The sequence below is a fragment of the Leptinotarsa decemlineata genome, unplaced genomic scaffold, assembly GCF_025532065.1.
Source record: "Leptinotarsa decemlineata unplaced genomic scaffold, Ldec_3_MD MMD2_P_RNA_scaffold_9, whole genome shotgun sequence".
Classification (NCBI taxonomy): Eukaryota; Metazoa; Arthropoda; class Insecta; order Coleoptera; family Chrysomelidae; genus Leptinotarsa; species Leptinotarsa decemlineata.
The window spans coordinates 10,439,398-10,467,103 of record NW_027412536.1 but is presented as its reverse complement, the minus strand read 5'-3'; the positions used below and the strand labels follow the sequence as shown (position 1 = coordinate 10,467,103).

The following is a 27,706-nucleotide window of genomic DNA, read 5'->3' as shown; positions in this document are numbered from 1 at the left end:
ACTACGAGGCATCCTTGTATAGGTTGTATTCATTGTATTTGGAGATGAATTCGGAGAAGGCTTCCTGAATAAGAGTTCATGGCGTTTTGTTTTTCTTGTGAACTTAAGTTAGGTACTTGTGATGCACTGTTTGGAACGTTTGGTGTAGTAATGAATATTACTGGAGTTTTTTCCCAACACCAAACCATTATTTCAACACCTCGTCACGTGTTTCGATCACCAAGTGATCATCTTCAAGAGAAAGATTAAACAGTTTAATCTTCCTTGGTGCTCGAAACACGTGACGAGGTGTTAAAATAACGGTTTGATGGTGGGAAAAAACTCCCGTAATTTAGGTGTTACAGCATGGGATTTTTATTGTCCAAGGTGGAGTGTAGTAATTGAATGTCATGACGTTTCTAGGAACTACAGGGTTATTTCCTATTTCAGTCATTTTTACGTACAGAGGTTGGGCAATTTCATTATTTTGCTCAAAATAAGGAAATCTGTGATTGAAGGTATAATGATAAGCGGGGTTTTTTATATTAGCGGAAATTTCAGCAGCATGAGTAAAGAGTGTCGCGGAATTCCCCGCGGGGTTCCATTTTTGAGAAATCTTTTATGGAGTGTCTTGATATAAATAAAGAAGTTAATAATTGGACAGAGCACTCAAGAAATTGGCAAACCCTAGAGTGTTTCGTGCTTTTGGTCCATCGTCAGTATGGTTCAGCCAAGTGTAAGGGTGGGCAACACTTGGTTACTAAAACAAAGAAATACAAAGGCACGGAGCCATCAGCAGAAGCCAGTCGCATATTTGTGGTATGGTTGATAGATCTTGTGTTTACAAGAAAGTATCAAAATCACCGCGGAGGCAGTTATGGCTACCTGCGTGACATCCGGTCCAGGAAATCATATAAATATGAAGTTTATTGAGTATCTTGATATAAATAAAGAAGTTAATAATTGGACATAGCACTCAAGAAATTGGCAAACCACAGACACGTGTTTCGGGCTTTTGGCCCATTGTCAGTATGGTGCAGCCTTATGCTTGGCTGCACCAGACTATCCATTTTGAATGTTTGATTTTTTTATGTACGCACATATATATAAATGTATCTCTCTATCTATCAAAAACCAATCACTACTGTACAATACTTTTCATCCGAACCGAATGTTATCTTGTAACCTTGTTATATAAGCACCACCGGTGTTGGATCACGAATGCTGTTTTTTGGGGTGATGTGGTTTCATCTAGGTGTCTTGCAGTAAGAGCTGCAGTGAAAGATAAAGATGAATCTTGTTCGATGGTCGATATCGTAGCCTGGCTTTGCAAGGACATATCGTGACATTTATGGATTGAGTCTTCTGTCGATCCTATAGATAACGTCTTCGTAAGAAACATTGCCTTTACTTTCTCATGCTTGTCTTTCAAGTACAGTTGAGCCCAGTAATACAGTTGTAGCTCAGTTTAGTACCATCTGATCAGACTTTGACGGATAGAAACGGCTGTCTGAATTTAGTCGAACAGAAGTTTCTTCTTTGCCAGTAACGTAGGTATAATATATTATAAAATGAAAAATGAATAATCTCCACGTAGCCATATTTAATTAATCCATTGAGAAATCCATATAGGATATCGCTTTCGATTCTTTCAAAATATTTTGTAGAGGTATCATGGTTTTAACGAAACATGTCGTGGTTTTGTAAACCTTTATTATAAAAATCTCTCTCCAAGTGAATATTGATATGGATTTTCATCAAGTATCGGCTACTTCTATTTCAATTTCTGAAAGATTTGTAAATGTATCGACTAGTAGACAATAAATTCATGAATATTTTTCTACCAATATTTCTGAATGTCAACTAAATTATTTGATTTTCATATTTACAAATCAGACTCTTTCAACCCATTTTTTTATACAATGATGTTTTGTTTTTTCAACTAGAATAAAAATAAAAATCTTGTATAGTCTAAAAATCTTTATTAGATACCTATAATTTTATAACAATACTGGAATAGATTGAAAGCATTGAAAAATAGTTTTTTTTTAAATTCATTAACTAGTTTTTACATAGACAGAGACAAAAAATTAAACTGATCAAGAGTTTATTTACCGTGGTCATAAATCATTGGAGTGAGGCGCGATTCAGATTGACATGATTATTTCAGTTTTGAAAAATAAAAATTCTTTGAAATTATCTTCGTGATAGAATAATTCATTCCAATGAACGACTCCAAGGTGAATAAGCAGATTGGTAACTCAAATACTTGTAATAGTGATGTGAAAACGAACATTGATAAAGATTGATTCGTTTCCAAAAATATATATATATTTTTAATTATAAGGTTCAAAGTCAAACATTAAACATACATAAGAACATTTATATTTTTTGAAATTCTAAGAATGAATAATTATGTTTCGAAATTTATTCCAGATTTTAAGTGTTATACCTACCATAGTTCTGAACTCAGATGCTACCAATATTATTTGCTTATATATTCTAATAAGGAATTTTCTTAAATAACATAACTAACAGATAGATTGCTATGACTTAACATAGTCACTCTAATTATAGGAAACATATTGTTAAAAAGTTTGTGGTCCATATTTGAATATAAAAAAATTCAGTAGTTAAAGAGATTATTGAAGTTAATGAATCTCGTCCCTTTCCACTAATGCTTTAGTTGCCTCATCAATTTTTTCTTGTAGAATTTTCCTGATTTCTTCAATGGGCTTTAAAAGAATAATTGGGATGTGATCGTCTTTCCTCTGAAAACAATAATAATGGATTTAGACAAAGATGATACTCTCGTAATGTATTTATGACCAGTGAAATATGTTTTATATAATTTCTAATGGGAAATTCAATTTAAAATAATAAGGCAATACAAATACTTTCGATTAATATTTGTATAGGGAACATAATATTTCTTATTGTTTAAAATTTTGCTGAACAAAAATACCCTCAGAAGGTCATGTAACGTTGATGATCGAATTTTGATAACTGATAATTTCAAAGTACTGATGAATAAAATATTTATGTTGGTTGAATTTCAGCAAAATTTCAATAACGAATGAATCAAGTACCTAATATTCAAAGACACAAAAAAGACGTGTAGTTCAATCTGTCGCTTTTTTGAATTTCACTAAAAAATATATTTTGAATACTTTTCATTTGCTAACAAATCATCAAATATGTGTGATATTTTAACCTCAGTATGAGTGAATTAAGAAATAAATCTCGAGCACGTCTATAAGTAATTTGAGAATCAATCATAAAATTTTTCTTCTTTTCTTTTTATTTTCATGTTGTATCCATGTTTCCTTTTTGTATGTGGTAACGCTGTTACTATACTTCTAATTATATTGTATTTGCTATCCTTTAACAATTGCCTTGTAAATGGTTTATGTTTGGCAATGAATGCTATATTATTACTATTTGATGAATTCTAAAGGTCCATGACTCCACGGCGCTATTTTATTTATTTATTTTTTCTAAATAAGTTCTCTCAGAAAAATGTTATAAGATTGTATTTTAATGTTTGAAACCCAGGATACTATTTTTCATATTAATCATAACTACAAGTGTACTATACTCAGTTATTGTGCTGCTAAATGTAAATATGTTTTGGAGACTGACTGGTTCTAGAGTCAAAAAAATGACTTGTGTCGAAAAGCAAGTCAACTTGTATTTCATCAGTTCGAACTTCCATTGTCTAATATAATATAAATTGATTTGAAATCCCTGAAAAAAATTGAAAAAGATTAACCGAAAATAATAATTTCATTGAACAAAAAACTGTAATTACAAAGAAATAACATACAAGCCACCTACCAAAAAAATTAAAAAAATTAAATATTATTAAAAGCTGAAAATGAAAAAAATATTACTAACAAAAATGAAAAATGAAAATTAAAAGATTCCAAACCAAGTTATATCACGACGTTTCGTTTGTTAGTATCCACAATCGTCTTCGGGTGATAACTGGACTTATTCGAAATCCATCTTCAATTTAGGACTTATTCCTCCGAGATCTGACTATTTATAGGTCACTCGAGTGTTTTCACCTATCCCCTCTTCCCTCTCTCCACTTCATTGGTTTTAGCGGGAGCTGACCGTTTGGCGGGAGTTGGTCGTTTTTCTCTTGAATAGAGGTTTTCATTTCTAATCAAGAGTAAAACGACCAACTCCCGTTGTTGTCGTTCAAAACATTTTATTCCGTTTCTGAGCTATTTCTATGAGAACTTTCGTAGTCATTTTTGTCAATATTTAAAAAATAAGTTTGTAGACTGAATCTCCGAGTGTAAGCAAAACATTCTACAGGCAAATTTGATGCAGTAGCGCCCGCATTTTCCATTTGTGTTTGTGTATGCTTTCAAGTATTCATTGATTTTTTTTAATTATTCGTGAAAGACATAAAACTCATAATTTTTCTACTGTAACATATGTGATGCTTTTTACCACTAAGGAAAGAAAATACAAAATACATTAACAGGGATATGATGGAATTGGCCGATACTTACTCTAAAAATGAAAAACATAACATTATTGTATTTATTCTTCATTAGTAAAAAAATACTACTTATCAAATCGATTGAAACAAAAAATAATGGTAAATTATTCAAAATAAATACATTTGAATGTGGCTACTGACTATTGTCACGCCACTGTATCTTGGTCCTAGATAAAGAAGCACTGAATTTGAAAGAACCCAATATCTACGTCTCAAATTCTGATCTTACAATCAAAACAAAATTCATTAGTAAATCAGTAAGGCTTCTCTAAATATTTTATTGCTCTGTGGTTATTAATTGTCCGACCAAAACTGGTTTTTACGACCGAAACAGAAACAGAATTTAGGCAACGGTCTCAGTTTCGGCCAACCAACGTCTTGAGTTCAATCGGGATGGAGCCCAAGTTTCCGCCGAAACCGAAACTTTCTTACAAAAATTATGTTCTGAGGGAAAAATAAAGAAAACGTGATTATAATCAGTCAGTCTTCATTTGTTCTATTGTTAAATCACAACGTTATGCAGTCTTCGACATTTTTTCTTATTGATAATCAACATAACGACCCCTTATTTAAGAAAAAATACTAATTGCATCTTAAAAATACTTAAAATGGGTGAGTTGTTTATTTGAGTAGATGTAGATTATTTTTTTGAATATAATAATAATATCGTTCATTATGCATAAAAAATACATTTATACATAAAAGGAAAAGGGTTAGCCAAAGGCTATCTTCAACCCCTCCCAAAAATTATACAGTGAGTAAGAAATAATTCTAAAAATACTTATTTACTGATGGAGAAGAGAAAAATCACGACATGATTAGGTACGTGTACGCGGCAAAATGTCTTCGTCGCTTGTATGAAATTCAACGTGCCGAACATGACCGATCACAGCGCGAGAACTCTCGAATGCATTTTCGGTCGGAGTTTCGGCAGGTTTGCCGTCGAAACCGAAACCCGTTTTTATCCGAAACTCGACCGAAACTGAAAACGAACTTTCGGTCGGACACTAAACGAAAATGACAGCTGACAGCAGATAATCATTTACATAAAACGTTAGGTAGAAGTATGAACTTCCATCGCTCATTGTGAATGTTTCTCACTAGTTAATGTATATTCTGTATTCTGTCACATTCTGTGGTATTTATCAACAGAAAACTGTTTTTCAGTCTCAGTTTTCTCAACAGATGGACCTGTAAGAGATCACTAGCATAGATCACTAGATCACTATTTTTTATATTTCGCAATTTAAATTGATCGTAGTGATCTTTATTATTTCCCTAAAAATTGAACAAATAGTAAAGTGTACAAAGTGCGGAAATGCAAAAGTGAAAATATTTGAAATACATTTCCAGATGTAAACGAATAGGTAAGTCGATTTTAATTCTTCTGAATGATCTTACCTGAAATAAACACTCGCCCTCAAAATCTACCAAGTTATATTTTCGAGCTCTGAGGAGTAGTCCCACGACTTTGTCTGATATGGCTGTATAAATCTGAAAATTAAAATAACTATTTTTAATTTCTAACCTAGGTATATTGTAAGTAAACATACTTTGGAAGTGGCTATTATTTCGACACCGGCTCTGAATCTTTTTTTTGAGTTATAGACATTTTGACACCTATTTCTGACTTTGATGATTAGTTTAGGATGTTTTTAACCATTTTGTTGAATACACACTCTTCTTTTGAAAGCAGACAAAGTAATTTAAAATGACTGAATATAAATTTTACTACAGGACTGAAAATAATTAGCTGATCATGATTTTCTTGTTTCAACTTCTACGTTATCATTGAGTGTAAAAAAATAGCTTCAAACGTAGCCTGGAATAGGGTATTTTAGTCTCGGTATCTACTATTCCTTCCAATATGTAAATTTTATAAAGCTGTGGAAAAACTGGTACTTATATACAAAAAAAACAACAGAAACCTAACATAATAATACACTGGAAATTTGAAAGCAATATTTTGATTAAAAACTGTAGAATCGGAAAATAATATGGGAAATGAGCCGTTGGGTTCTCATTCTTGATTTTTTTTTTGTGAATGAAATTATTGGGATATTTTATCTAAACTGCCACAATCTGACAAATAGCAAGGATAATTTAGTAGAGATAAAAAATTAGAAGTTCATACTGACACACACATAACCTAATATGAAAAGGACTTGTTCATTACTTAGGTAATTCATGAAATTAAAAGGAAAAGAGAAGTAACAGTTTAAAAAACAACAAAAAATCGTGAAGAATATTGAAGAAAAAAATAAGTTTCGCAAAGTCAAACAGGTTCTGTTTCCGTAAACGTGAACCGCTTCAAGTTAAAATTCATTCAAATGTTATTTGGGGAGGTACATAAGTTATTCCTAACGTTTAACTCCACCGGAACAAAAAATGAATAAAATGAATCAAACGAGAAGGGAAAATTACACTGAATTTGTCCAGAACTGTTATTGTATGTAATTGTTTGTTTCTCCTGATGATACCAACTTAGTTGGGGAAATGAGCCTAGAGAAAATTGCCAAACTACATACTACATTATGTGAAACTGTGAGATTTGATACAAATACAGGTGGTGTATGACCAAAAACTGTGATAACGCCTGACCTAGAAGAAGCTACTCTTGATGTTATAGAAGGACATCCTTCAAATAGTATCAGGAATATTGCACTGCAGCTGAAAAACAAGTTAGAAAGTTCTAAAAAGAAACCTCCTGAACCCATATCATATACAGGGAGTCCAAGCTCTACTGCCTCGAGATTTTCTTCCAAGATTAATGTTTTGTAGGAGGTTGATTTATACGATGACACACATTAATCATTTTTTACCAAGTATTTTATTTACTGGCGAGGCAAATTTTTCGAAAGATGCTTTTATGAACTTTCGCAATAACCTGTTTTGGGCCGACAACAACTTTCACGTTATTAAAGGAAGTCATTTTCAGCAAAAATTTTCGTTTGGTGACTATTCAATTCGTCCTTTTTTACCAGATTGATAGGTGAATCCTACATAGACTTTTTGCGACATCATTTACCAATTTTTTTCGTAAGTGCCCGTACTTGGAAGAGCCAACATGTGGTTTATGAATTTTAGTGTTCTTACTCGTCAACATTTCGACATCACTGGATTGGACGAGCAGGACCTTAAAATTGTCCAGCTCGCAGTCCTGTTATGATTTCTATTTCTCTAGTTTTTTTATGGAGTCATCTAAAGGCTCTTGTTCATATACTCATGTATTAGATGAGAATGAATCGAGGAATCGAATGAGCGACAATTGCAATGGCATATTCTCCAGATGTTTTTGAACGTGTCAGATAATCAATGACAAATCGATTGCAGTCGTGTATTTAATCAGAAGGTAGACATTTTGTTCACTTTCTTTAAGTTTGAAAATACATTATATATTTCTGCTGTTCATTTTATGTTGTCCTTGGATATTTTTCAGAATGAGTTGAAGTGATTTTTCCTCGAGAAAGAAGGTAGATATGAAGAAAGTATAAGATACCTACCAATAAGTAGTAATTTTAATTGATCGATCTAAAAACTTCAAAAAAAACAAGACAATGGCGTATTTTTCTCCAATATTTTTGTCTGTCTTGCCCACTGAAACACCACTGGACCTAATAATTTCAATCGAGGTGAGGCTGAATGAGCTCCTTTTTACTTTAAGTACCTGTACCAAATTTCAACTAAATGGGTTCAAGTATAATTATGATAGTTAATAAATACCGTACTTTTTTTTAAATTTCAACGCCATGTATCTCAGAAACGAAGCAACTCCGTACATATGTTCATAAAAACTTTTTTTTCTCAAAACGACCTAATGTATTACCTGAAATTTCGTACCGTTTTAGTAAACTCTGTATATTGACGGAAGTACGTTAAAATATTCAAGTGACGTATTCATGAAACAATTTCAAGAAAAAAGTCTATATAAACTTGTGTTCGGAAATGCATTGTTTCGGAGATACAGGGTGTTGAAATTGACAGTAAACTTTTGGTACTTTTCATGAAAAAACCTAATTCCCACACCTTTTCCAAGTAAAAAATGCACACTTCCTCAACAACGCTGAAGGTGATCGTTTTCGAGATATTTACAATTTTGTATATCGATGCATATTACGCAGCTCCTAGGGCGTTAAGTGAAGGTATTGAGAACATTACAAAAACTAAATATGTGGTGGATCTCGTCAAAATAAACACCTTTTTCCTTTCCTTTAGTTCCGACTTCCATTGTCTAATATGATATAAATTGATTTGAATGAATCTGTAAAAAATTAAAAAAGATTAGCTGAAAAGTAACACTTATATCAAGCAAAAGAACTGAAAATACAATGGAATAATATACAAGCAACAACCAAAAAATAAAAAAAATTGTACTATTAACACGAGATGAAAATTAACAAATTATTAAACAAGACATGAAAATTAAAAATTAAGACTCCAAACCAAGTTACTTCACGACGTTTCGATCTTCAGGTGATAAATGGACTTATTCCTCCTAGGAGGAACACTGGTTTAGGAGAAAATTCAAATAAGCCGCATATATGTTGTCTAATAACACATTTAGCCAAGCTAGCGTAGAGATACGCAACATATGAAAACCTCTAATCAAGCGGAACACGACCAACTCCAGCCAAACGGTCAGCTTCCGCTAAAATCGATGAAGCGGTGAAGGGGAAGAGGTGATAGGTGAAAACACCTCGAATGAGGTCATTCGAGTGCTTTCACCTATAATTTCAGGATTGTTGCTTAATATAATTGTTGTTTTTCAGCTAGTCTTTTTTAATTTTTTCCCAAATTCTTTCAGGGATTTCAAATCAATTTATATCATATTAGACAATGGAAGTTCGAACTAATGAAATAATGCACCACGAAATCATTGTCAACCACCTTCAAACAAACTTTTTCCTATAAAATCGAAATATCATTCGGTTTTCGAGATACAAATAATTAAAATTGTAAAAAACTTTTGAAAAAAATCGACAATGTTTTGAAAAATTTCAACAATTTGTATCTCGAAAACGAATGATTTTTCGATAAACATTTTATAGGAAGAAGTTGTTTATTTTGACGAGATTCACCACATACTTAGTTTTTGTAATGTTCTCAACAACTTCACTTAGCACCCTAGGAGCTGCGTAATATGCATCGTTATAAAAAATTGTAAACATCTCGAAAACGATCACCTCCAGCGTTGTTGAGAAAGTGTACCTTTTTAACTTGGAAAAGGTGTGGGAATTAGGTTTTTTCATGAAATATACCAAAAGTTTACTGTCAAAAACGTTAGGGCAATTTCAAATAAATAATGACAGCGTACGCAGCGCCCTCTAGGTGTTACATGAAAATTAATACTAAATTATGATTTCCCACATCAAAGAAAACCCCGGGTACCAAATTTCGTGCAAATAACTGATTTTTTGCAAAAAGTTGTTTTTAAAAACGAACAATAAATTCAATTTCAACACCCTGTATTTCCGTAGCAAAGCATATCCGGACAGAAGTTCATATAGACTTTGTTTCTTAAAAATGTCGCAGGAATACGACACTTGAATATTTAAACATACTTATGTTACATTCTGTATACACCACACTTTTGAATTACTTCAGCTATAAATAATTTTTCAAATGAACAATTCAGTTGTCAACTATAAAACTTCTTATTCCTTGTTATAAATATTGGAATATTTCTATTTACTTACAGAAAAAAGTTCCCCAAAACTTATGACTATTCTAGGGTCGTCTGGTTTTTCTTCATGTGTAAATAGACGCTCTCCACACTGATTAATGACCTCGCAAAGTTCCAACATTTCCCTGCTGACGTGTATTGTTGCTTTAAATGCTCTTATTTCTGATAGAGATCCTTTTGGTGGTCTGCAAATAGAACGAACATTTTTTGCTTTCTCTTCTTCAGGCATGTGATAAAACAATAATTTGATGAGATTTTTTCAAAATAACTGGAAGTGAGTGTCCATAGGTATTTCATCTCTAATATAAAAAAATGAATTGGTGTTCGTTAGTCTCATTAAAACTCGAGAAACAGCTGAACCAATTTTTATGATTTTTGTCTTTTTGGATTTGTCTTCGGCGGGAATAGAATAATAAGCATTGAAAAATAATATTTTATCAATAAAAATAATAATAATAATAATAGTAATAACCTTGGCCTTTGGTGAGTTGCGTCACCACTTACCCGAGCAACTGGTGCAAAACCGGACCGGCAGCCCAGGCGCACCCGGGAAAGAGAACACTATTCTCCCTCCGGTGTCAGACGTGGGTCCACAGGGTCCACCCGGTAGACCCAAAACTTGGTTTCTAGTAATCAAGGAAGGGGCCCCCATAATCGACCAGCTCGGAGGGGTCAGAGGCATGGTGGTGGGGCCCATAACAATGATTTGCCTACCGATGACAACCCTGGCAATGATAAAGGACGCTTTGAGTGGACACATGAGCTAAGAGATAGCCTTATGCATTGCTATGAGAGTAGTGAGCCCGCGCGAAGAGGGTACATGGCGAGAATGCATGCTCTGTGTTGTGAAATACATCCGGAGCATGCCACCTTTTCCGACCAAAATCTTAGGGATTACGTATCCTATCTTCGGCGGCAGGGCTATTTAGCTCCTTCCCAGCCTGCTAGCGAAGTGGTAGAAGTGACAGTTCTACCACTCGTTGGAACGGCTGGAGAGGATGCGGAGGTTCATAGTGTTCTAACAGAAGAGGCTGACATTTGGCAAATCAGCACCGCCGTGTATAGCGTCGTCCACTCGCTTTTTCCGAATCGGAAGGACGAAATCCCGGCCCTGCGATTCGGAAGATTGGACGGCGTGTAAGATGGAGGCTAAGATTACGTCGGCGAGACAACAATGTGTGATGGATTATAGGATGACCAACAAGCCTTTCCTAGTGGCTGCTAAGAAGTCACTAGTGAGGCGAGCGAGAAGTATCGCGGAAAACCTTAAGTTCCGCTGACCCGCCAAAATTTGGATTTTCTTAATCTTTATTGTAGGGGCCCCTCTCCTGTCGAGACCTCGGAGAAGTAACCCCGCTTGCCCTTACTAAATCCGGTTCTGAAAAGACCTTTCAAATGAGGTGTCATTCGACTATTTTCATTTGAAATTTTTGACATGAGGGTTTTTGTGGGGAGGGTGTGGCTGGCAAGGGGTTGATATTCACGAAGAAATGTCCCCCCCTGAAAATCGAAGTCGTCGATTTCGACTCACGACTTTTTTACAATCTCAATATCAAATAACTTATTTAGTCTCGCTCGTTTCAACAGGGATTCTACTGTATAAGAATGCCATTCTCTAAGCTTAGAAACACATTGCGATTCTTTCAACTGCTCCTCCGTTTATTTATCTCCTCATTTAGCAGATTTCTCAACTTATTTTCTTTCACGTTACATTTTTTTCAAAGGGGACATAAAAAAATTACCAAAAATATTGTTATCTACCGTTTGAAAGCTTAAAAAGAATTTTTGCCCAGTATTCAATTGTTTTTGATCATTGCTTCTTATTTTCTCGTAAAATTTTAAATTTTTGTATATTCATGAGTGTGGACGACATCGCCCAATAATTAAAAAAAAATTAGTAATATTTTTGAGAGGGAATGCTTCTCCCAATAATTATTATCTTTCAATGTTTTTAGTAAAAGTTGAGTAATTAATATTATTCATCTCATATATTTTATTGTTGAATTAAGGCAGACGTTCAAAGTGTTGGAGATACAGGGAGGGGGGAGCTTTTTTCCGTTTGGAGTTTCATTGACGATATGGACACTATACCTGGTGAGCTGATATATTATGAGAAATTGTATAGCCATCAAAATTCAAAATATGTTTGAGGCGATTGTCTTTTGTATGATCTGCACTGTACGAATGGGGAAGCAGTACTCCGAAATCGGCTTGTAGATGCATAACCGTCTGCAAGGAGAAAGTACTTGTGAGAAAGTACTACCGTTGTTGATAGTAGTTTTTTGTAGTATAGTTGAGAGACCCTAATATCGAATTTTTCGAGATATCAGTGTCAATATATTTATATATATTTGATAAAAGAAAACAATGTGAGTTGAGGGTATATGAGAATATAAACATACTTTCCGTATTCTTCTTTTGAAATTGACGGCCTCGGCAAACTGCCGCATTGTTTTCCATTTGAGAATGGATTTACTGCCTGCTCCTGAACATGTTTATCTGCAACTTTGTTGAAGAGGGCTACCTTTGATTTGAGAGGGGAGTCCTGAAAAACAAAAGAATAATTTCAATACTATGTTTATAATCAATGGGTCGCGGTTTTTTAAACTGTTTTATTGCATATGAGGCACACTGGAACCGCTTGAGGCCTATAAGGCAGCGTAAAACAATATTGTTCAGTCCATTCTGCCAGAAACCTCCTATTTTCACTGTCCACGCTTTTCAGAATCCATATTAGCATAGGTACGAAAATATTATGAAAACGCGAAAAATCACAAAGCAAATGATGCATTTTTGGAACCTTTGGTGTAGTAATGAATATTACTGGAGTTTTTTCCCAACACCAAATCGTTATTTTTAACACCTCGACACGTGTTTCGATCACCAAGTGATCATCTTCAAAGAGGAAGATTAAAACTAGAAATTAATGCGAGCTAGCCCTATTTATGCTATATAGGTATCCCATACAGGTAAATCATCCAGGCGTACCACCCATACAGGTATACCAACCTAAATTAATTTTACAATTTTGCCTTATCTGCTATATAGTATGCTCTTTGGTATAGGTCCGTCATCGTTATTCATAATATTATTGTGTTTACTTATTTCTACACTCTCATAGGCATCTAGTTGCCTGTTGTTGTTAACTTGCCTAACTAATCTTAATTGTTGCAAAATATGATGGGCGACTGCTGATTTTTCAGGTCTTCTATATTTTAAGTGTGTTATGTGTTCCTTATATCTTACTTTAATAGATCTTTTTGAAAACTTTTAGAAAACTAACTGTGATTTCCGTTTTTGTTTTTTTATTTATTTTTTTTAATTTGTCGGAAATTAGTCTTACGAGCTATTGAAAAGTAAAAGCAAGAAGTTACGAGTAATTGAAACTTTTTTATTTTCTCCTAGCAACAATTTTAGAACAATAATATTTACAAGAACAAAATTAATTTTTTGATATTAATCATGTGGTAAGTGATCGTAAAAAAGCCAACAATCTTCAGGCATTACAGGTTTTAGTTGTTGAAGATCATCAAATTCACTTTTCGTAATCTTCAATCTTTCCTTAAAAAGTTTTGTAAAATTATTTTGGTCTGTCACTTCCATTTTTCTTCGTTGTGGCACCTCTTTGTACTCATCATCAAAATTAACTTTATACAACATTTTTCCATCTGTGTACTGAATTGATCGTAGATCCACTACTTGTGTGTCTCCTGGTTTCCTTCCGGGCCGGATCGTTTGATACACTATAAACTGGTTAAAATTAGTAAAAAAATCATGGGAAAGCATTTTGACCTCATATTTTTCTGGTAATGATCTGGCTTCTTCAGTAATGCGACAGTAATCACTTAATAAGAAAATTTTCTTGTTTCTTAATTTTTTCAATATTTGCATGAACACTGTCGCATTCCATTTGAGTATGGTAAGAAACTTTTGTTGGATGGAAATATACAGTTTTTTTGATAAATGTAGAAGAGCATTTGACATAATACTGTTACGGTTTTGGTAAGTGCAACCATCTGAATAGAGAATAACTGGTTTACCATCATTTAAATGTCTTCTTACATAATCTACTATCATAGATGCGAATGTTGAGGCTTGTAGATCTGCTTGTGTTTCGTCAAACCAGTAACATGTACAGTATCTCGTAGCCAGATTATAAACAGTAAAGTTATGGACTGCTAATTTTCGCTTATAGTACAGAGCACTCGCTACTATAGAAGGGCATATCTTTACCGCTTTTAGATCCATTATTAAAACGTGTTGGACACCTCTTAAAATTTCTTGCTTATCTTTAGCTTTTTCCTCCCTTGCTTTATCCTTTTTGTTTTGATGCCTTTGCCACTCTTCTTCAGATAAATTGTTTTCTTTGAATTGACAACAGATGTCACATTCATTTTTTTTTTGGTTTTTTTGGTTTGTATAGAGAGATGTTCATTTTTCTTAACATTTTAGTTAGAGAATTTTGGCTCATTACAGTTTCATTGCATTCTTTACATGCATCAATGTACACTTTATAAAGCTCAGTGGTAGTTGCAAAGGATTGCTCCAAATACAATTTGTTAGTCTCTTTCCGACAATAATGAGAAAGCAAGTGATCATCTTCAAAGAGGAAGATTAAAACTCTTCCTCTTTGAAGATGATCACTTGGTGATCGAAACACGTGTCGAGGTGTTGAAAATAACGATTTGGTGTTGGGAAAAAACTCCAGTAATATTGTTACTATATTGTTAATATTACTCCAGTAATATTGTTATTTTAGGTACCTATTACAGGTACCTGACCTTATCAGTGTATATTTAAGTACTTGTCTTGACTTGATCTGTTGTTACTTAAAAATGATCTAATAAACCGAAACCGGTCGTAACAAATAATAAACTTAGTAGAAGCTAGACAAAAGTTGTTTCCTTTATTTTATATGCAATGTATATAATTAATAAATTGTTTTTCAATAAATATTCCGACTCGAAGTTTTTTGTGTGAAAAGTTTCAATAAAAATCGAAGACAATGCCGATATGTCGATATCTGAATTTGCCTAGACGGAGATTTATCTGATTAGTTCTCAATGAAACTTTTTATAGCTTATCCCCTTTCTGCAATAACGAGCGAATCAAACTATTTTTATGCATTGAATGACTGTTCGGACACGAGATTTGATAATGACCTGTGTTGCAATATAACATTGAAGCTGGAAACATTTATAAATCTCACAGCGTTTTGCGATTTTGGCGGATGTCAAGATTGGAATGCGGCCAAGCAAATATTTATATATGGGAATCTGTAACGAGCGATTTTGCGTCAATTTCGAAAATGTATCACTTTTATTTGTATGCAAATACATATTTGGTTATGGTTATTTTAAAGTTAGCTCATTATCAATTAGAAGTTACATTGTAATCTACAATGTGTAGATGAAGAAATGTTTTTATACGACAAAACTATTATTGCTATTATAAACTATTATAATTAAATTTATTAAAAAATGGATTAAAAGAAATTCGTAGACATCACCTGTTAATAATCATTACCACTTCTCACTTCATTTTATTTATGTACTTGCATAATAAATATGCTCTAGATTTACAGTGCTTAGTTTTGAAAAAAAAATGAGCTTGAAGTGAAAAGATCATTTTTGAGATTTTGCCTTTTTTTTAAGATATTTAAAAAAGTATTAATGATACGGAAAATATACCTATATGTTTTCATTAATGCTGCAATATACCCACCATTATTTTCATTTTTCAAATGCTACGAAGCGAAGTACCATCTGAAAAAGTGGGTTTACTGAGATCCGAGAGGTTTTTCATAATCACTACCAGGAGGAGCGGATATTCTCAATTCTGTTTCATCCTCGTAACACAAGACACAATCACCACTATTAGGATCCGAATTATATAAGGCATTTTGCGTAAGATAATTTGGGCATTTATAACTAAGAAAACATGTTTACAATTCACGATAAGCTAATGATAGGTATAATACTTTTTGAGAAACCTCTTTGGAATACCGTGGCTATAAGACTATAATTACCGATAAATCTACTGACATCACCTGCATCTACAAATTACAATTTTCGTTAAGAAAAATTCACCCTTAACGTAAACACTTTCAAATGGTGAACAAATTGTGAACCGTAAACACCGTTAGCAACTGCTACATGCGGTAGGATCACCTGATACTCGTATATGCAACCAGAAATGCAAAAACATATGGTTAATAATACTTTTACAAACGTGCGTGCCAGGTCCTGGCAAATGTGCATCAATGGCTATGTCCACTCTTCAACAGCGGGTAAAGCTCCCTCATAGAAATTAAGTTCCAAATGTAGACACATTTATATTTGTCAAAGTCAAAAACTAATGAAGATGTTTTTCCAAAAACCAGCTGTCACGTCTCGTTTTATGGGTGCTTAATGGCAAAGCATGTTGAATTTTAATAGCTTTTTTCAACTAAAGATACAAATTATAACATGAAAATATTGTAAAGTATTATGAAATTGAGTAGTGCGTTGTCTCTACCGCTGTTAATAGTCTACTACCCCAGTCCCGAAGGTCGTGGTGCTAGGAACGTCCCTTTTTTCTCGACACTCACGATGCCTGACTAAGGATGGCGTGAACACCCCCCTACCAACACAATCCATCAGAACTCGAAATTTGTGCGAGCAGAGTTCTTAACTTTCAACGTGCAATGTCCAGCACGGGTTGGACGATAGGCAGTAAAAATCGATCGTCCGGCATTGCGGCTCGATCCACCGTTTCACCTGAGAGTTGATTAAATGAGTGGAACATATCACTCACGCCAACTCAACCGGCGTCGTCCGTCCCACTTGGTGGGACAGAATGTTTGGAATGGGATCTTTGTCGGTGTTCATATAGTTCTCATATCACACTTTGCTATTTCCGGACTTTCGAAAGCATCGAAAACATGAATTTCTCTGAATCAAGTGCCTGGGTGGCTCACTGGTTACCAACCACTCTTCTGAACGTCTCATGTCGTAGAGGATCCAGTTTTCATCATACGTGACGATCGGTGACTTCAATGTCCATAATATCGAACGGCTCAAATATTCAAATATCAACGACGAACAAGGTCGCGAAAGTGAGGGTTTTGCAATAAGCAGCGGACTTACTGGGAGTATAAATGAGCCAACAAGCATTCCTACCGTGATGGAGAATATGCTAGCCTTCTGGAGCTATACCTATGAAACAATCCAGAAATTTACACAGTCTCCAATGGAATCTTCTGACCACAAACTCATTTCAGTGTTGAGTGAATTACCGATAAATGTTGAGGAACAATCTAAGCCGCGCAAATTTGGCATTACACATCAGCTGAATGGGAGGATCTTCAAGACCATTTCCGAAATTTCCCCTGGCTAGATGTTTGTTTCAGCTCTGAAGATCCATCAAATTGTGCAATGATGAATTGATTCCTTTTAAATTGAAACGATCTTCTATCAAGCGCAACAGCTCTTGAAATTTCTAAGGCCTTTGACCGTGTATGGTATGAGGGTTTGCTGGCCAAACTTCGATGCTATGACTAGTCGAATCATTTTTGTGTATGGCTCTTCAGCTTCTTGAAAGAACGTTCCCTGCAAGTGGCTGTCGATTGATATCTCTCGAATACTTTCACCATCAACGCCAGTGTTCCCCAGGGATCCATATTGTCTCCAAACGTCTTTTCATTGTATATCAACGACTTATTGGAAAAAATTATTAATCCAATATATTGCTTTGCTGACGCCAGCACACTTGTCTTGTCATTCCATTTGGATTCCAGGATATCGGCTACGGAGGCATATCTTCACCGGCAGCAGGATATTGCGTATCTTAATGAGGTAACCAGGTTCAATTCAATGCCACAAAAACCCAGACATCGGATTTCTCCAAGAAGATAAATATTTCTGAATCGGATGTAATAATGTCAGGTCAGACAATTCCGCTTTCTGCTTCGATAAGTTTGATATATGATATTGTACTGCACATTTTAACAAGTAGGTATATTTGCTCGTGTTTCTTATTATCATTTCAATTGTCAGTTTATCATAGTTTACTACTAACAAAACAAACACCAAAAATGCCAGAATTATTGAATTAGCATATAAAGGGTGCTTCAGGAATGAGAAATCAAATTTTCGAGGTTTAATACAATGATAGAGATTTGAGAAAAAAAATGTCGGATGTATATTCGAAGGTCGTCTATTACTGGATCGGAATAATCCCTAACAAGTTGGTAGTTCTTAAACATTCTGTAGAAGATTTTATAAACTGAAACAGGTGAACTGGAAATGTAAACAAATCATTGGTATCATAAAATGACCTTTTACAATGGAGTTGAATTTGACACTGAAAATGCAGTGTTCTAAAAAGAGATTCAAACTATAAGTTTACTGGACCTTGAGATATAAATTGGGGCATCTATTTTGAGATGCTTTGCTTCTTGTCTCGGTATCAAGTAATGCTCATCGTTTGTTTGAAAGTGGCTGACGGTGAATCTTGGTGAATGTTACCAATTCGGACATCCATTAGGTATTGTCCAAAATTGTGTCGATATTTTCGAAATATATGAAAGAACAAATGAAATGAAATAAAAATTATTAAAATACTAAAAAATTAACATGGACGGAAATATTCGGTGAAATCCGTTAAAAACAAGAGTAATGCAAAAAAAAGAGCAAACACGAGTAGTAAAAATTGAAAGAACGCTAGTTTGTAAAGAAAACGAATGATTGTGACCTTAAATGAAAATGAAATACTCATACCTAATGTAAAAAATGAAATGTCAATTATATACAAACAATAAAAAAGTGAAAAAATACAGTAAAATAAAATAATTCAGATATGTGATGGAAAAGATACGAAAAAAATTTAAATAAGAAAGAAATTATGCCAACGACCTTCCGAATGTTAGTGTTCACAATTATCTTCGGGTGACAACATTTTAAATAATGGAAGTTTGAACTTGTAACATAATGCTCAATGTGTTCGTAGTATTTTACGGACTGTTTTTTGGTAAAATATGATTTTTTAATGGCTCTGGAGAAAACATAAAAATCACGAATTTTCTGAAGTTATACTGTAAATCCAAAATAATAGGCATTAGGTACATTCTCAGAAATGTATGTCTGTCTCTTGCAGTGGCGTATGGAAATTATACTAAACAGATGAGGAGAAATGATGATAAAATATATAGAACCACAACCTTGACAACAATTTTTAATGCAATAATATTTCTGAGAATTTAGTGCCTACTATTATGGAATTGACTATAAGAAAATTATATCAGATACACTTTAAGTACATTTTAATAAAAAACGGAAAGAATTATTGATTTGGTAAATAAATATCCTTTTGATTCCGTTCGAAATAAACGAGGAACTCACTTTCGTTTCTATTTTTACCTTCATTCAACTTGTTATTCCACACAGAGTGACAGATTGGTTGCGTAGAAGAGTGTGGAAACCGAATAAGAAAAAAAGATCTCTATGTAAAGTCAATGGTGTTGATGGAAAAAATGTGTATTGTGTAAAAAATATTTTTAATTATGGTAACAGTTGTTTTTGTATAATATTTATTCTTCACTCCTTCTGCGAAAAAACTTTTGTGCATCATCAACATACAACTGAGTTAAGAGTGTTTATCAATATTTAATTTTTTTATTAATTAGTAAGTTTTACACTAAATATTTTTGGAAATGTATAAAAGCAACAAGTTTTTTGTATCTTGGATCATTTCTTTATACTATTTCATTTATGTAACTTTGTATTCAGTTGTATCCTAGCCAGTAGATAGAAAATAAAATTGTTCCCAGCCGAAATTATGATATTAATCTAGAACTTGTGTTTGGCTCGGGCAAATACTGCGTATAATTAGAAAAATGTGTGTCTATTTGAGCCAACGAAACAGGAAACAAAATTGGTTGGAATGTCAGTTCTAAAAAAAAAGTAGTTGATTTTTTTTAATATGACCATTAAATATGATTTCATTATCAAATTTGAATGTGAATAAGGTTATGAACATTACAAGCTTACAGTAATTAATATAATGAAAATAATTTATGAATGCAAGTAAAAATCAAGACATACTATAAAACGAAGTGGCTTCTCGCTGTCTGTCCCTATGTATGCTTACATTTTTAAAACTACGCAACGAATTTTGATGCTGGTTTTATTCAATAGATAGAGTGATTCAAGATGAAGTTTTATAAGTATATAACATGCATAGTATAGTAGAGAAACTCTGATAATTTCAGAGTGTGATGTCGTAAATTAACACATTTTTTGAGCTTACATTGCAAACGCTGGCTGAACCGTACGAGATAGATGAAAAAATGTGCCACAGTATTGTACACCTTAAAAAGGTCTACAAAAAAGTCCAATGGTATATATCTATCTCTTAAGGATAACCTGCAATACCAATTTTTTATCCTCGACAAATGGCAACACAGCATTAATCCTTATCCAATTAGGTACTTCAAATACATTGTGCATTTAATATAGATCAACATGGCCCTTCAAAGCATGTATCTGTATCTGTAGAGTGGAGACGGTGATTGTAAGCCCACAGCACTTAGGCCACATGTGACCCATTGTACATCCTCCCAAGGAGTTGTCCTCCTAGGTCGTCGTCCATCCTGTCCTTTCCAGGAAGGTGGACAGGTCGCTGGGAGACATCTCCTTTATATCGGCAGGTGTAGGCCAAGACTTGCCGAACACAGACTCTCTTATTGACGATAACTCCGGGCACTCGCATAGGACATGCCTGACAGTCTCATCTTCCTGTTCACACATCCTGCATAGCAGCCTCCTGCCTCTCATATTATGGAGGTGTTTTCTTAGTTGACAGTGGCCAATCAGAAATCCTACTGTTAAGCGTAGATTTTTCCTGGTCATCGCCAGATATTTCTTAGGCGCCAGCTTCCCAGGGTTGACGTTGACAGTGGATTTTTAGGCAAAAATAAAAAAAATATCAGTAAATAACAAAATTAGTCCTGTTATCGATACACTTCTTGAGATATAGGTTTGTTTCAATCGGCATAAGCCCCATTCGAATCGATGCACTTTTGACAAGGTACAGCTTGTCAAATATAGGAAGAGGTTTCTGAATTCGGTTATGGTCCCGCCCACCTGATGTGCGTTCGTTAGAAGACTATGAGAGCGAGAGAGACAGAGAGGAAGATGGAGAATTTTCGAACCTCTTCTTATATTTGAATAAAAATTGTGTGCTCGGGACTCGATGAAGATGACGAAGGCCGTTTTTGCGTGGTTATTATTGGCGAAGGTTCTACCGGTGAAAAAGTTATAGAATTGCACCATACTCGCCATGCCTCGGGGGAGTATGGTGCAGTATGGGTAAGACAGAATTTCGAACGCTCAATTCGTTTAATTTTTGGATGGTGATTTGTTAAACGTACGGACGGACTGACTCTGTCGTGGAGCAGGATCGTGCCTTTTCTGTTGATTAGTGCCAGCTGCTGCCGACGCAATTTTCAGTACACTTCGTCTATTTTCCCACAATATGACTCTTGGTGCTGTGGTTTGGCCCGGTTGCAGAAAGTTATAGTGATTCACACCAGCTGCTAACCCATCACCATACAATAACCATGGTCTTTTTTTGGGGGGTTATCGCCCTTGGGCGCCTGAACGTCTCGTGTTGTCGTAGAGAATCTACTTTTCATCAGACATAAAGATCCGTTTTGATTACGCAGAGGCGGAAAAGAACATACCTCAGAACGTGACAATTTCTGTCGATCGCTCGAATTGTGGAGCACCTACTTTTCAAGATGTTGACCTTTCCAATACGGTTTAAACCATCAAAATCCGCATGGGAGCTGACGCCCAGTTCTTCTGCCATCCCACGCACCATTTGTGATGGGTCAGTCTCAACCAGGGTCGACAAGTTCTCGTCCTAGATTACAGGTTCGACCACGTTGGGGCTCGAGGCTAAAATCTTCTGAATGAAATTTCGCAAACCAACGTCGAACAGTGCGCTCTTCAACATGCCAAATGCCTGGTTAATTTTTCGTGGTGTTTTGGCAACGCTTTGGTTCAATTTGAATTCGTAGAGAAAAATAGGCCGAAAATCGCTTAACAACATAATAAAATAATAAGCTGAAAAGTGGCAATGAATATTTATTGAGATATGGAGCTACGAAAACACATGACATTAAAATGGTCAAAATTTTTAACAACCTACTACCTAGGAGAAAGTGACTAATTCGATGAAAAATGTATTTCAATAATATTGTTGTGATTCATGCCCCATAGGAAATAACGCCGGCCGCCACTGGTAATCATAAACCAGACGTGACGTAGCTGAGAGCGTGGGAAAAACCAATGTTACTTGCCGCTCGAGAAGCAGCAAGAAACATGCTACCGATGTCGATAGAACTTCGGCAAAAATTCTATGATGTTCCATTGCGATATTCAAACGCTGGCTGCAAGCGTATTCGGACAGTCAAGTACACAGTGAAGTGGACGTTACAGTGCGATACGTGAAGTGATCTAGTAAGTCGATAGACATTCAAATGATAGTTAAAGTTTTAGTTGAAGTGTTTTGTAGTATTTGAAGTGAAATAAAGTTAAGTTTGATTATTCAGTGTAGTCAATTATTGGTGAACCCACGGGTAAAAACGTAACAATAGTGATTTTATCATGTTAGTTTAGTTTCTCAAAATAGGAAGAGGAATCAGGTTTTTATTACAATCTTCCATTCTAAATTTTCAAATTTGAATAAATTTTTAATATTCCTAAGATAACAGTTGTTGCTACAGGTCCCTACCATAATAAGTGGTGTTTCTTGTTCTTATGACTTGCTCACTTTTCCTCTATCTTTTTTTTAAACCCATAAAATTTTCTTTTTTTTTTAATTAGTTTGTACAGATTCTTCATTGTGTTTTTGTCATCTTCTTCTGGATTTAGCTTTTTTGTCAATGAATTGCTCGGCTTATCATATTCAATGACATCGCGAGTTTTCTCTGTTCCTTTGGTACATTGTTTATAACTATACAACCCTATCGTTTTAATGTGTCCCATAAATCAAAACAAGATCTGCTTCCAAACACCAGAACTGAAACACTTTTCTCGATGTGAGTTTCACTAATCAATTTAGAATGTTCAGGAGATGAAATAGACTACTGCATCTACTGAAGACGCTAACATGCTTGGTAAAACGTCCGTTGAGTAATGTCACAGTAACGGCGTTTTGTACACAGGGACCATTTTGAATTCATTCTAAACTAGATTTTCCACTTTCCACAGTGAAATGTTCTTCAACCGGAAAATGTCTAATGAGTAACCCTGTGATTATTTTGCTACTCTGTCAAAGCAGTTTTTCGGCTCTTTTCCTTGATGGTCCCTTACCAATGATGTGTTATATGTAAATGAAGTTGATGATCCGTGTCAAGTACTCATTTTTCGGATTCCATGACTTGTGAGTTTCCAGCCACTGATGGTCCAACGAGTTCATTCAGTTCTTCAGGACATTCTCCGGCTCGCTCATTCAGTTGTGGCCTGAAACTAATGTTCCTTGCACATTGCAGAATTACATAGATTTGCATCGGATGCTGAATGGTAGCCTTCTATAATTCAGCTTCCATTTAACGTTCGATTTTTGACCTACCTGAATACAAAGTGTTTTTGCCAGATTGCCATCGGGGTGGCTATTCGTTATCCACTTTTCACGGTTTTTGACTTCATATCGAAAGTGTACTTCGGTGTCCTGTGATTTGCGAACATGTTTGAACATGTAAACTTCCGTTATATATAGAGGTGAATAACATTCATCGTATCTGTTATACCTAAGAACCTGTTATAACGCAGAATTTGGTGGAAATTTAGGTTATGTTGGTTTTTGGATAATTGCTGAAGCAGGTGTTTTCATTGATATTTTTGTCAACCAAAAACCGGTTGTTTCCCCAAATTTTGTTGAAATGGGTGTGACTTTTTATTGAGAACAATGCCTTAGGGCAAGGCTTATTTTTCTCACATCATTGCTAAGATCAATACCTCGTTTTTTTCTTTATTCTTACTGTTAGTAAGACATATATTGCTTTCTAGAAATGAACATATTCAACTCTCCAAAGATAACGTCCCTTTAGGGAGTCTAGGGAAACCTTTTATGATTTAAGAGAATTGTTGAAATGCGAACTTCTAGTTGACTTCCAATGGTTGACAAAATTTTAGGATTGATTTGTTATTTGATAGTATACTTGATAATTATGAGTAAATAACGTACTCATTTTTCATTGATTATTTTGTCAATTTTCAGTTATTTTTGAAAATAATAGAGTAACCTCAACACTATTTTTCAGAAATAGAATGTTGATTTTAATAAACTAACTGGTACAGACATTATAGTTTAGTTCACATGTACTTTTTTTTGTAACATTTTTCAGCCCTGTCCAAAAATTTCGACCAAGGTGTCATTCGATTCGTATTTTTGCCTAGAAAGTTTAAGGAAAGGTCCGAAAACGCGCCGATAAAAATTACAAAAGTTATAAACAATTAAGTGAAAAAAAAATGGGGCTTTAGTTTTTTTGTTAATATCTCGTAAAATTTTCGAAATTTTGGAAATTTGAAAAGATTTGAAAAGATTAATGAATTTGCGTAAAAAAAATCCTGACTCCCGAAACTGTATCTCGATTATTTATAATTTTTACAGAGCCCTGAAAATAGAGCCAAAAGCGGGCCAAAAATGGTTTCTTAAAAAAAATCCATTGTTGCTAAAAAATGCGTTTGTTGATTAACAATCGTTTTTTGCAACTAAATATTAAAATTAAGTAACCGTTTTTTTATCATAAATTCTATCGTTCTTTAAGGTTTTGAAAAAACTTTTTTTTATTCTTTTTTTAATTGTTTATAATTAACTTTAATTGTTATTAATTAACAAATTTATAATTAACGTTAAAATTGGGATAAAAATTTTTTGACTGCGGATTATTGTTTATTGATGTATCCCAACATTACATGAATTTTTTCATTCCTCAATATTTACATTCAATATGTTTAAATAATTTTTTTTGTTTTTATGTCAGAGCGACAAAAGGCGCGCGGAAGCCAGACTACCCGCTGTTGGCTCTATTTTCAGCGCTCTGTAAAAATTATAAATAATCGAGATACAGTTTCGGGAGTCGGGACTTCTTTTACGCAAATTCATTGATATTTTCAAATCTTTTTTCAAATTTCCAAAATTTTCAAAATATTCCAAGATATTGAAAAAAAATAAAGCCCCATTTTTTTCACTTAATTTTTTATAACTTTTGTAATTTTTATCGGTGCGTTTTCGGACCTTTCCTTAAACTTTCTAGGCAAAAATACGAATCGAATGACACCTTGGTCGTAATTTTTGGACAGGGCTGAAAAATGTCACCAAAAAGAGCTAAATCGAATACATGTGAATCAGACTATTAGAAGTAGGTATAATTAAGAAAACTGCCGTATGATATTGTTTATTTTCTAAGAATTGAAAATACTATGTTGTTCATTTCTTCTTGTGAAATATTATTACTTTTTAAGTTTGTAGTTTTTGATAGTTATAAATTATAGATATATTTTATGTTTACATTTTCTTGATTTCTAATGCAATGCCCAGCGTCTTGTAATACAATATTTAGAAATAATTCACTGAAAAATGAAAATATATGTCCCTCATCAATTTGGTTTACAAAATGAACATTCCATGTTAGGAAAAAGTATCTAGTATAAGAATTACACTCTTTTAAATTATAGTAGTATTTGCTTAATGGTTACAGAAATAGTGATATTACAAATTAATGTCCACATTGAAAAAATAAAAAAAAAAAAGAGGTATATTAGTGAACATCATCAACAGGAATAGGTCATCAGCATCAAAAGCAAAAGTTGATGTGTATGAGTATTGAAAAAATATACAATGTCGCTGTGGTGCCAGTGTTAAAATAAAAATCTGTTGACCCTTTTCAAATATGTCAATTAATACTTTTTGAATCCTTCAATATACTTTTTAAACCTATCAGTTGCCAAGTTTTTGAAAAAATATTAAAAACAGATATTTAAAAAGTTGCTACATACATCCAAAATTTTCAGCGGGATATTACTTATGACCATTTGGTAAGAGTATAAAATGGTTGGTGGAAGAAGGTCCTCCCTTATGGGTCCCATATGGGTTTTGAAACAGAAATATTCCAGTCTCTGTTTTTGTTCACTTTCTTCTACCTTTGAAATATTGAAGGAGGATCATTTTTGAATAAAGCCAGAGTAAATATAAAGAAATGTGAAAACTTTCAATGATAACAAATTAAGTTCAGTATGAATGCTCTTCTTCACTGAATTGAACAAAAACTTCACTCACTTGTGGTATACAATTTAGAGCCAAAACTGTGATTATTACTATAAATATTTTTATGTGGTATTCATTTCTAAATTCTGGATTAAATACGTTGATATTATTCTGTAATAAAAAATCAGGTACGATATTCAATTCATGTCATTGTCAATCGCATATGTTCAGAAAATTGTCATTGTTAAAATAAAGCCTGTTTGTAGATGTACTGTTTTCATATTATCTCTTGACAATTTTTTTTCATTGTTACTTTTGAGATGTCGCGTCGTACCTAAATCTGAATAGACGAGATAAATCAATTTTATTATATCATTATTTGCAGTAATAAGAACTCAGATTATGCAATTAAGCAAGCTCGACAATTTCGAAATAAGATCTTGCAATACCATTATTTAAACGTATGTAAATAATAATATTGAATTCGCTTCAAGTTGATCAATTTATAACTATTTGGCAGACTTTGTTTCGGTATTCAAACCCTTATTCTTACTGAATAGTGTTTTTCTTTATTCCTCTTCTATCCAAGAGACAACATGCGGGTATGAATGAAGCAATTCGTTATCTTATTAGAAAAAAAGGGGATACATAAGATTAAAAAGAAGACTTGAAATTTTATATCTTGTAAAAAAAATTTACTTTTTTAGCTTAGCTTCGTAATCTTGAAAACGTAAACCACTTGTGATGGCGATGGAATGCTGAGAAAAACCCATCGAAAATACAATATAATGGATCAGGTCTCAAAAATTTATAAAATATCTTTTCTTCTTTTGAAAAACTTACCACAAAAACTCTTTCATTGACACAAGCTGACATATTCAAAAAAGTGATATTTAAAAAATTAGCAACACTTCACAAAAACAGTTGGTTCCACTATCACAATTGACTAGAATTCAATGTAAAAAGTACCAAATATACAAAACTTCGATGTTTTGGTTGAGCCGGCGAAAATATGAATGTAATGAACGAATATCGAAACAACGTTTATATTCTGCCACCGTCGGAATGTGCAAAAATATAGATAATGTGAGTGAGCGACGCTGGACGTCCTGTGACGTCACGGGTCAGGCATATTTTCAAATTTTCACACGCACCAGAGAGTGTTTCTTATTCATACCGCCGGTATTCCTACTATTTTCGGCTGACCGGATGTATTATATGAGTGTTGGTGATTTGTTTATAGTTCGTGCTATTATTCGAATTTTCATTCATGG

At 33.9% G+C, this 27,706-nt stretch overlaps 2 protein-coding genes across 6 annotated transcripts in view; one reads left to right on the top strand and one right to left on the bottom strand.

Moving 5' to 3' along the window:
* Window positions 1-1,941: 1,941 nt before the first annotated feature.
* LOC111507907 (actin-binding Rho-activating protein) lies at window positions 1,942-27,416 on the bottom strand. 4 transcript variants are annotated; one of them, XM_023163292.2, is made up of 5 exons: window positions 27,276-27,416; window positions 12,581-12,723; window positions 10,192-10,363; window positions 5,897-5,989; window positions 1,942-2,750 (listed from the first exon to the last, which is right to left on the bottom strand). In XM_023163292.2, exons 1-5 carry the CDS (start codon window positions 27,306-27,308, stop codon window positions 2,631-2,633), a joined length of 561 nt encoding a protein of 186 aa, XP_023019060.2. In that variant the 5' UTR covers window positions 27,309-27,416; the 3' UTR covers window positions 1,942-2,630. The 4 variants fall into 4 exon arrangements, with proteins under 4 accessions (XP_023019060.2, XP_074026694.1, XP_074026696.1 ...); XM_074170593.1 differs by lacking the exon at window positions 27,276-27,416 and adding an exon at window positions 16,207-16,248; XM_074170595.1 differs by lacking the exon at window positions 27,276-27,416 and adding an exon at window positions 16,228-16,248.
* LOC111509284 (uncharacterized) overlaps window positions 5,583-27,706 on the top strand; it is a 101,242-nt gene continuing 79,118 nt past the window's right edge. The window contains exon 1 of one of the 2 annotated variants that reach the window (XM_074170588.1): window positions 5,583-5,862. The gene's annotated coding sequence lies outside the window, so the exon portion shown is untranslated. Of the gene's footprint in view, window positions 5,863-27,383; window positions 27,519-27,706 lie in introns of those variants that run through there. The other variant, XM_074170591.1, reaches the window with a different exon arrangement.

Excerpts from the sequence above, each read along its gene's own strand:
- LOC111507907 (XM_023163292.2), bottom strand. The coding sequence starts at position 27,308 with ATGTCAGCTTGTGTCAATGAAAGAGTTTTTGTG. Across the intron at positions 10,364-12,580 it reads TCAAAAGAAGAATACGGAAA|ACCACCAAAAGGATCTCTAT; the intron begins GTATGTTTATAT and ends TTCTATTTGCAG. Across the intron at positions 5,990-10,191 it reads GTTTTGGGGAACTTTTTTCT|ATTTATACAGCCATATCAGA; the intron begins GTAAGTAAATAG and ends TTTAATTTTCAG.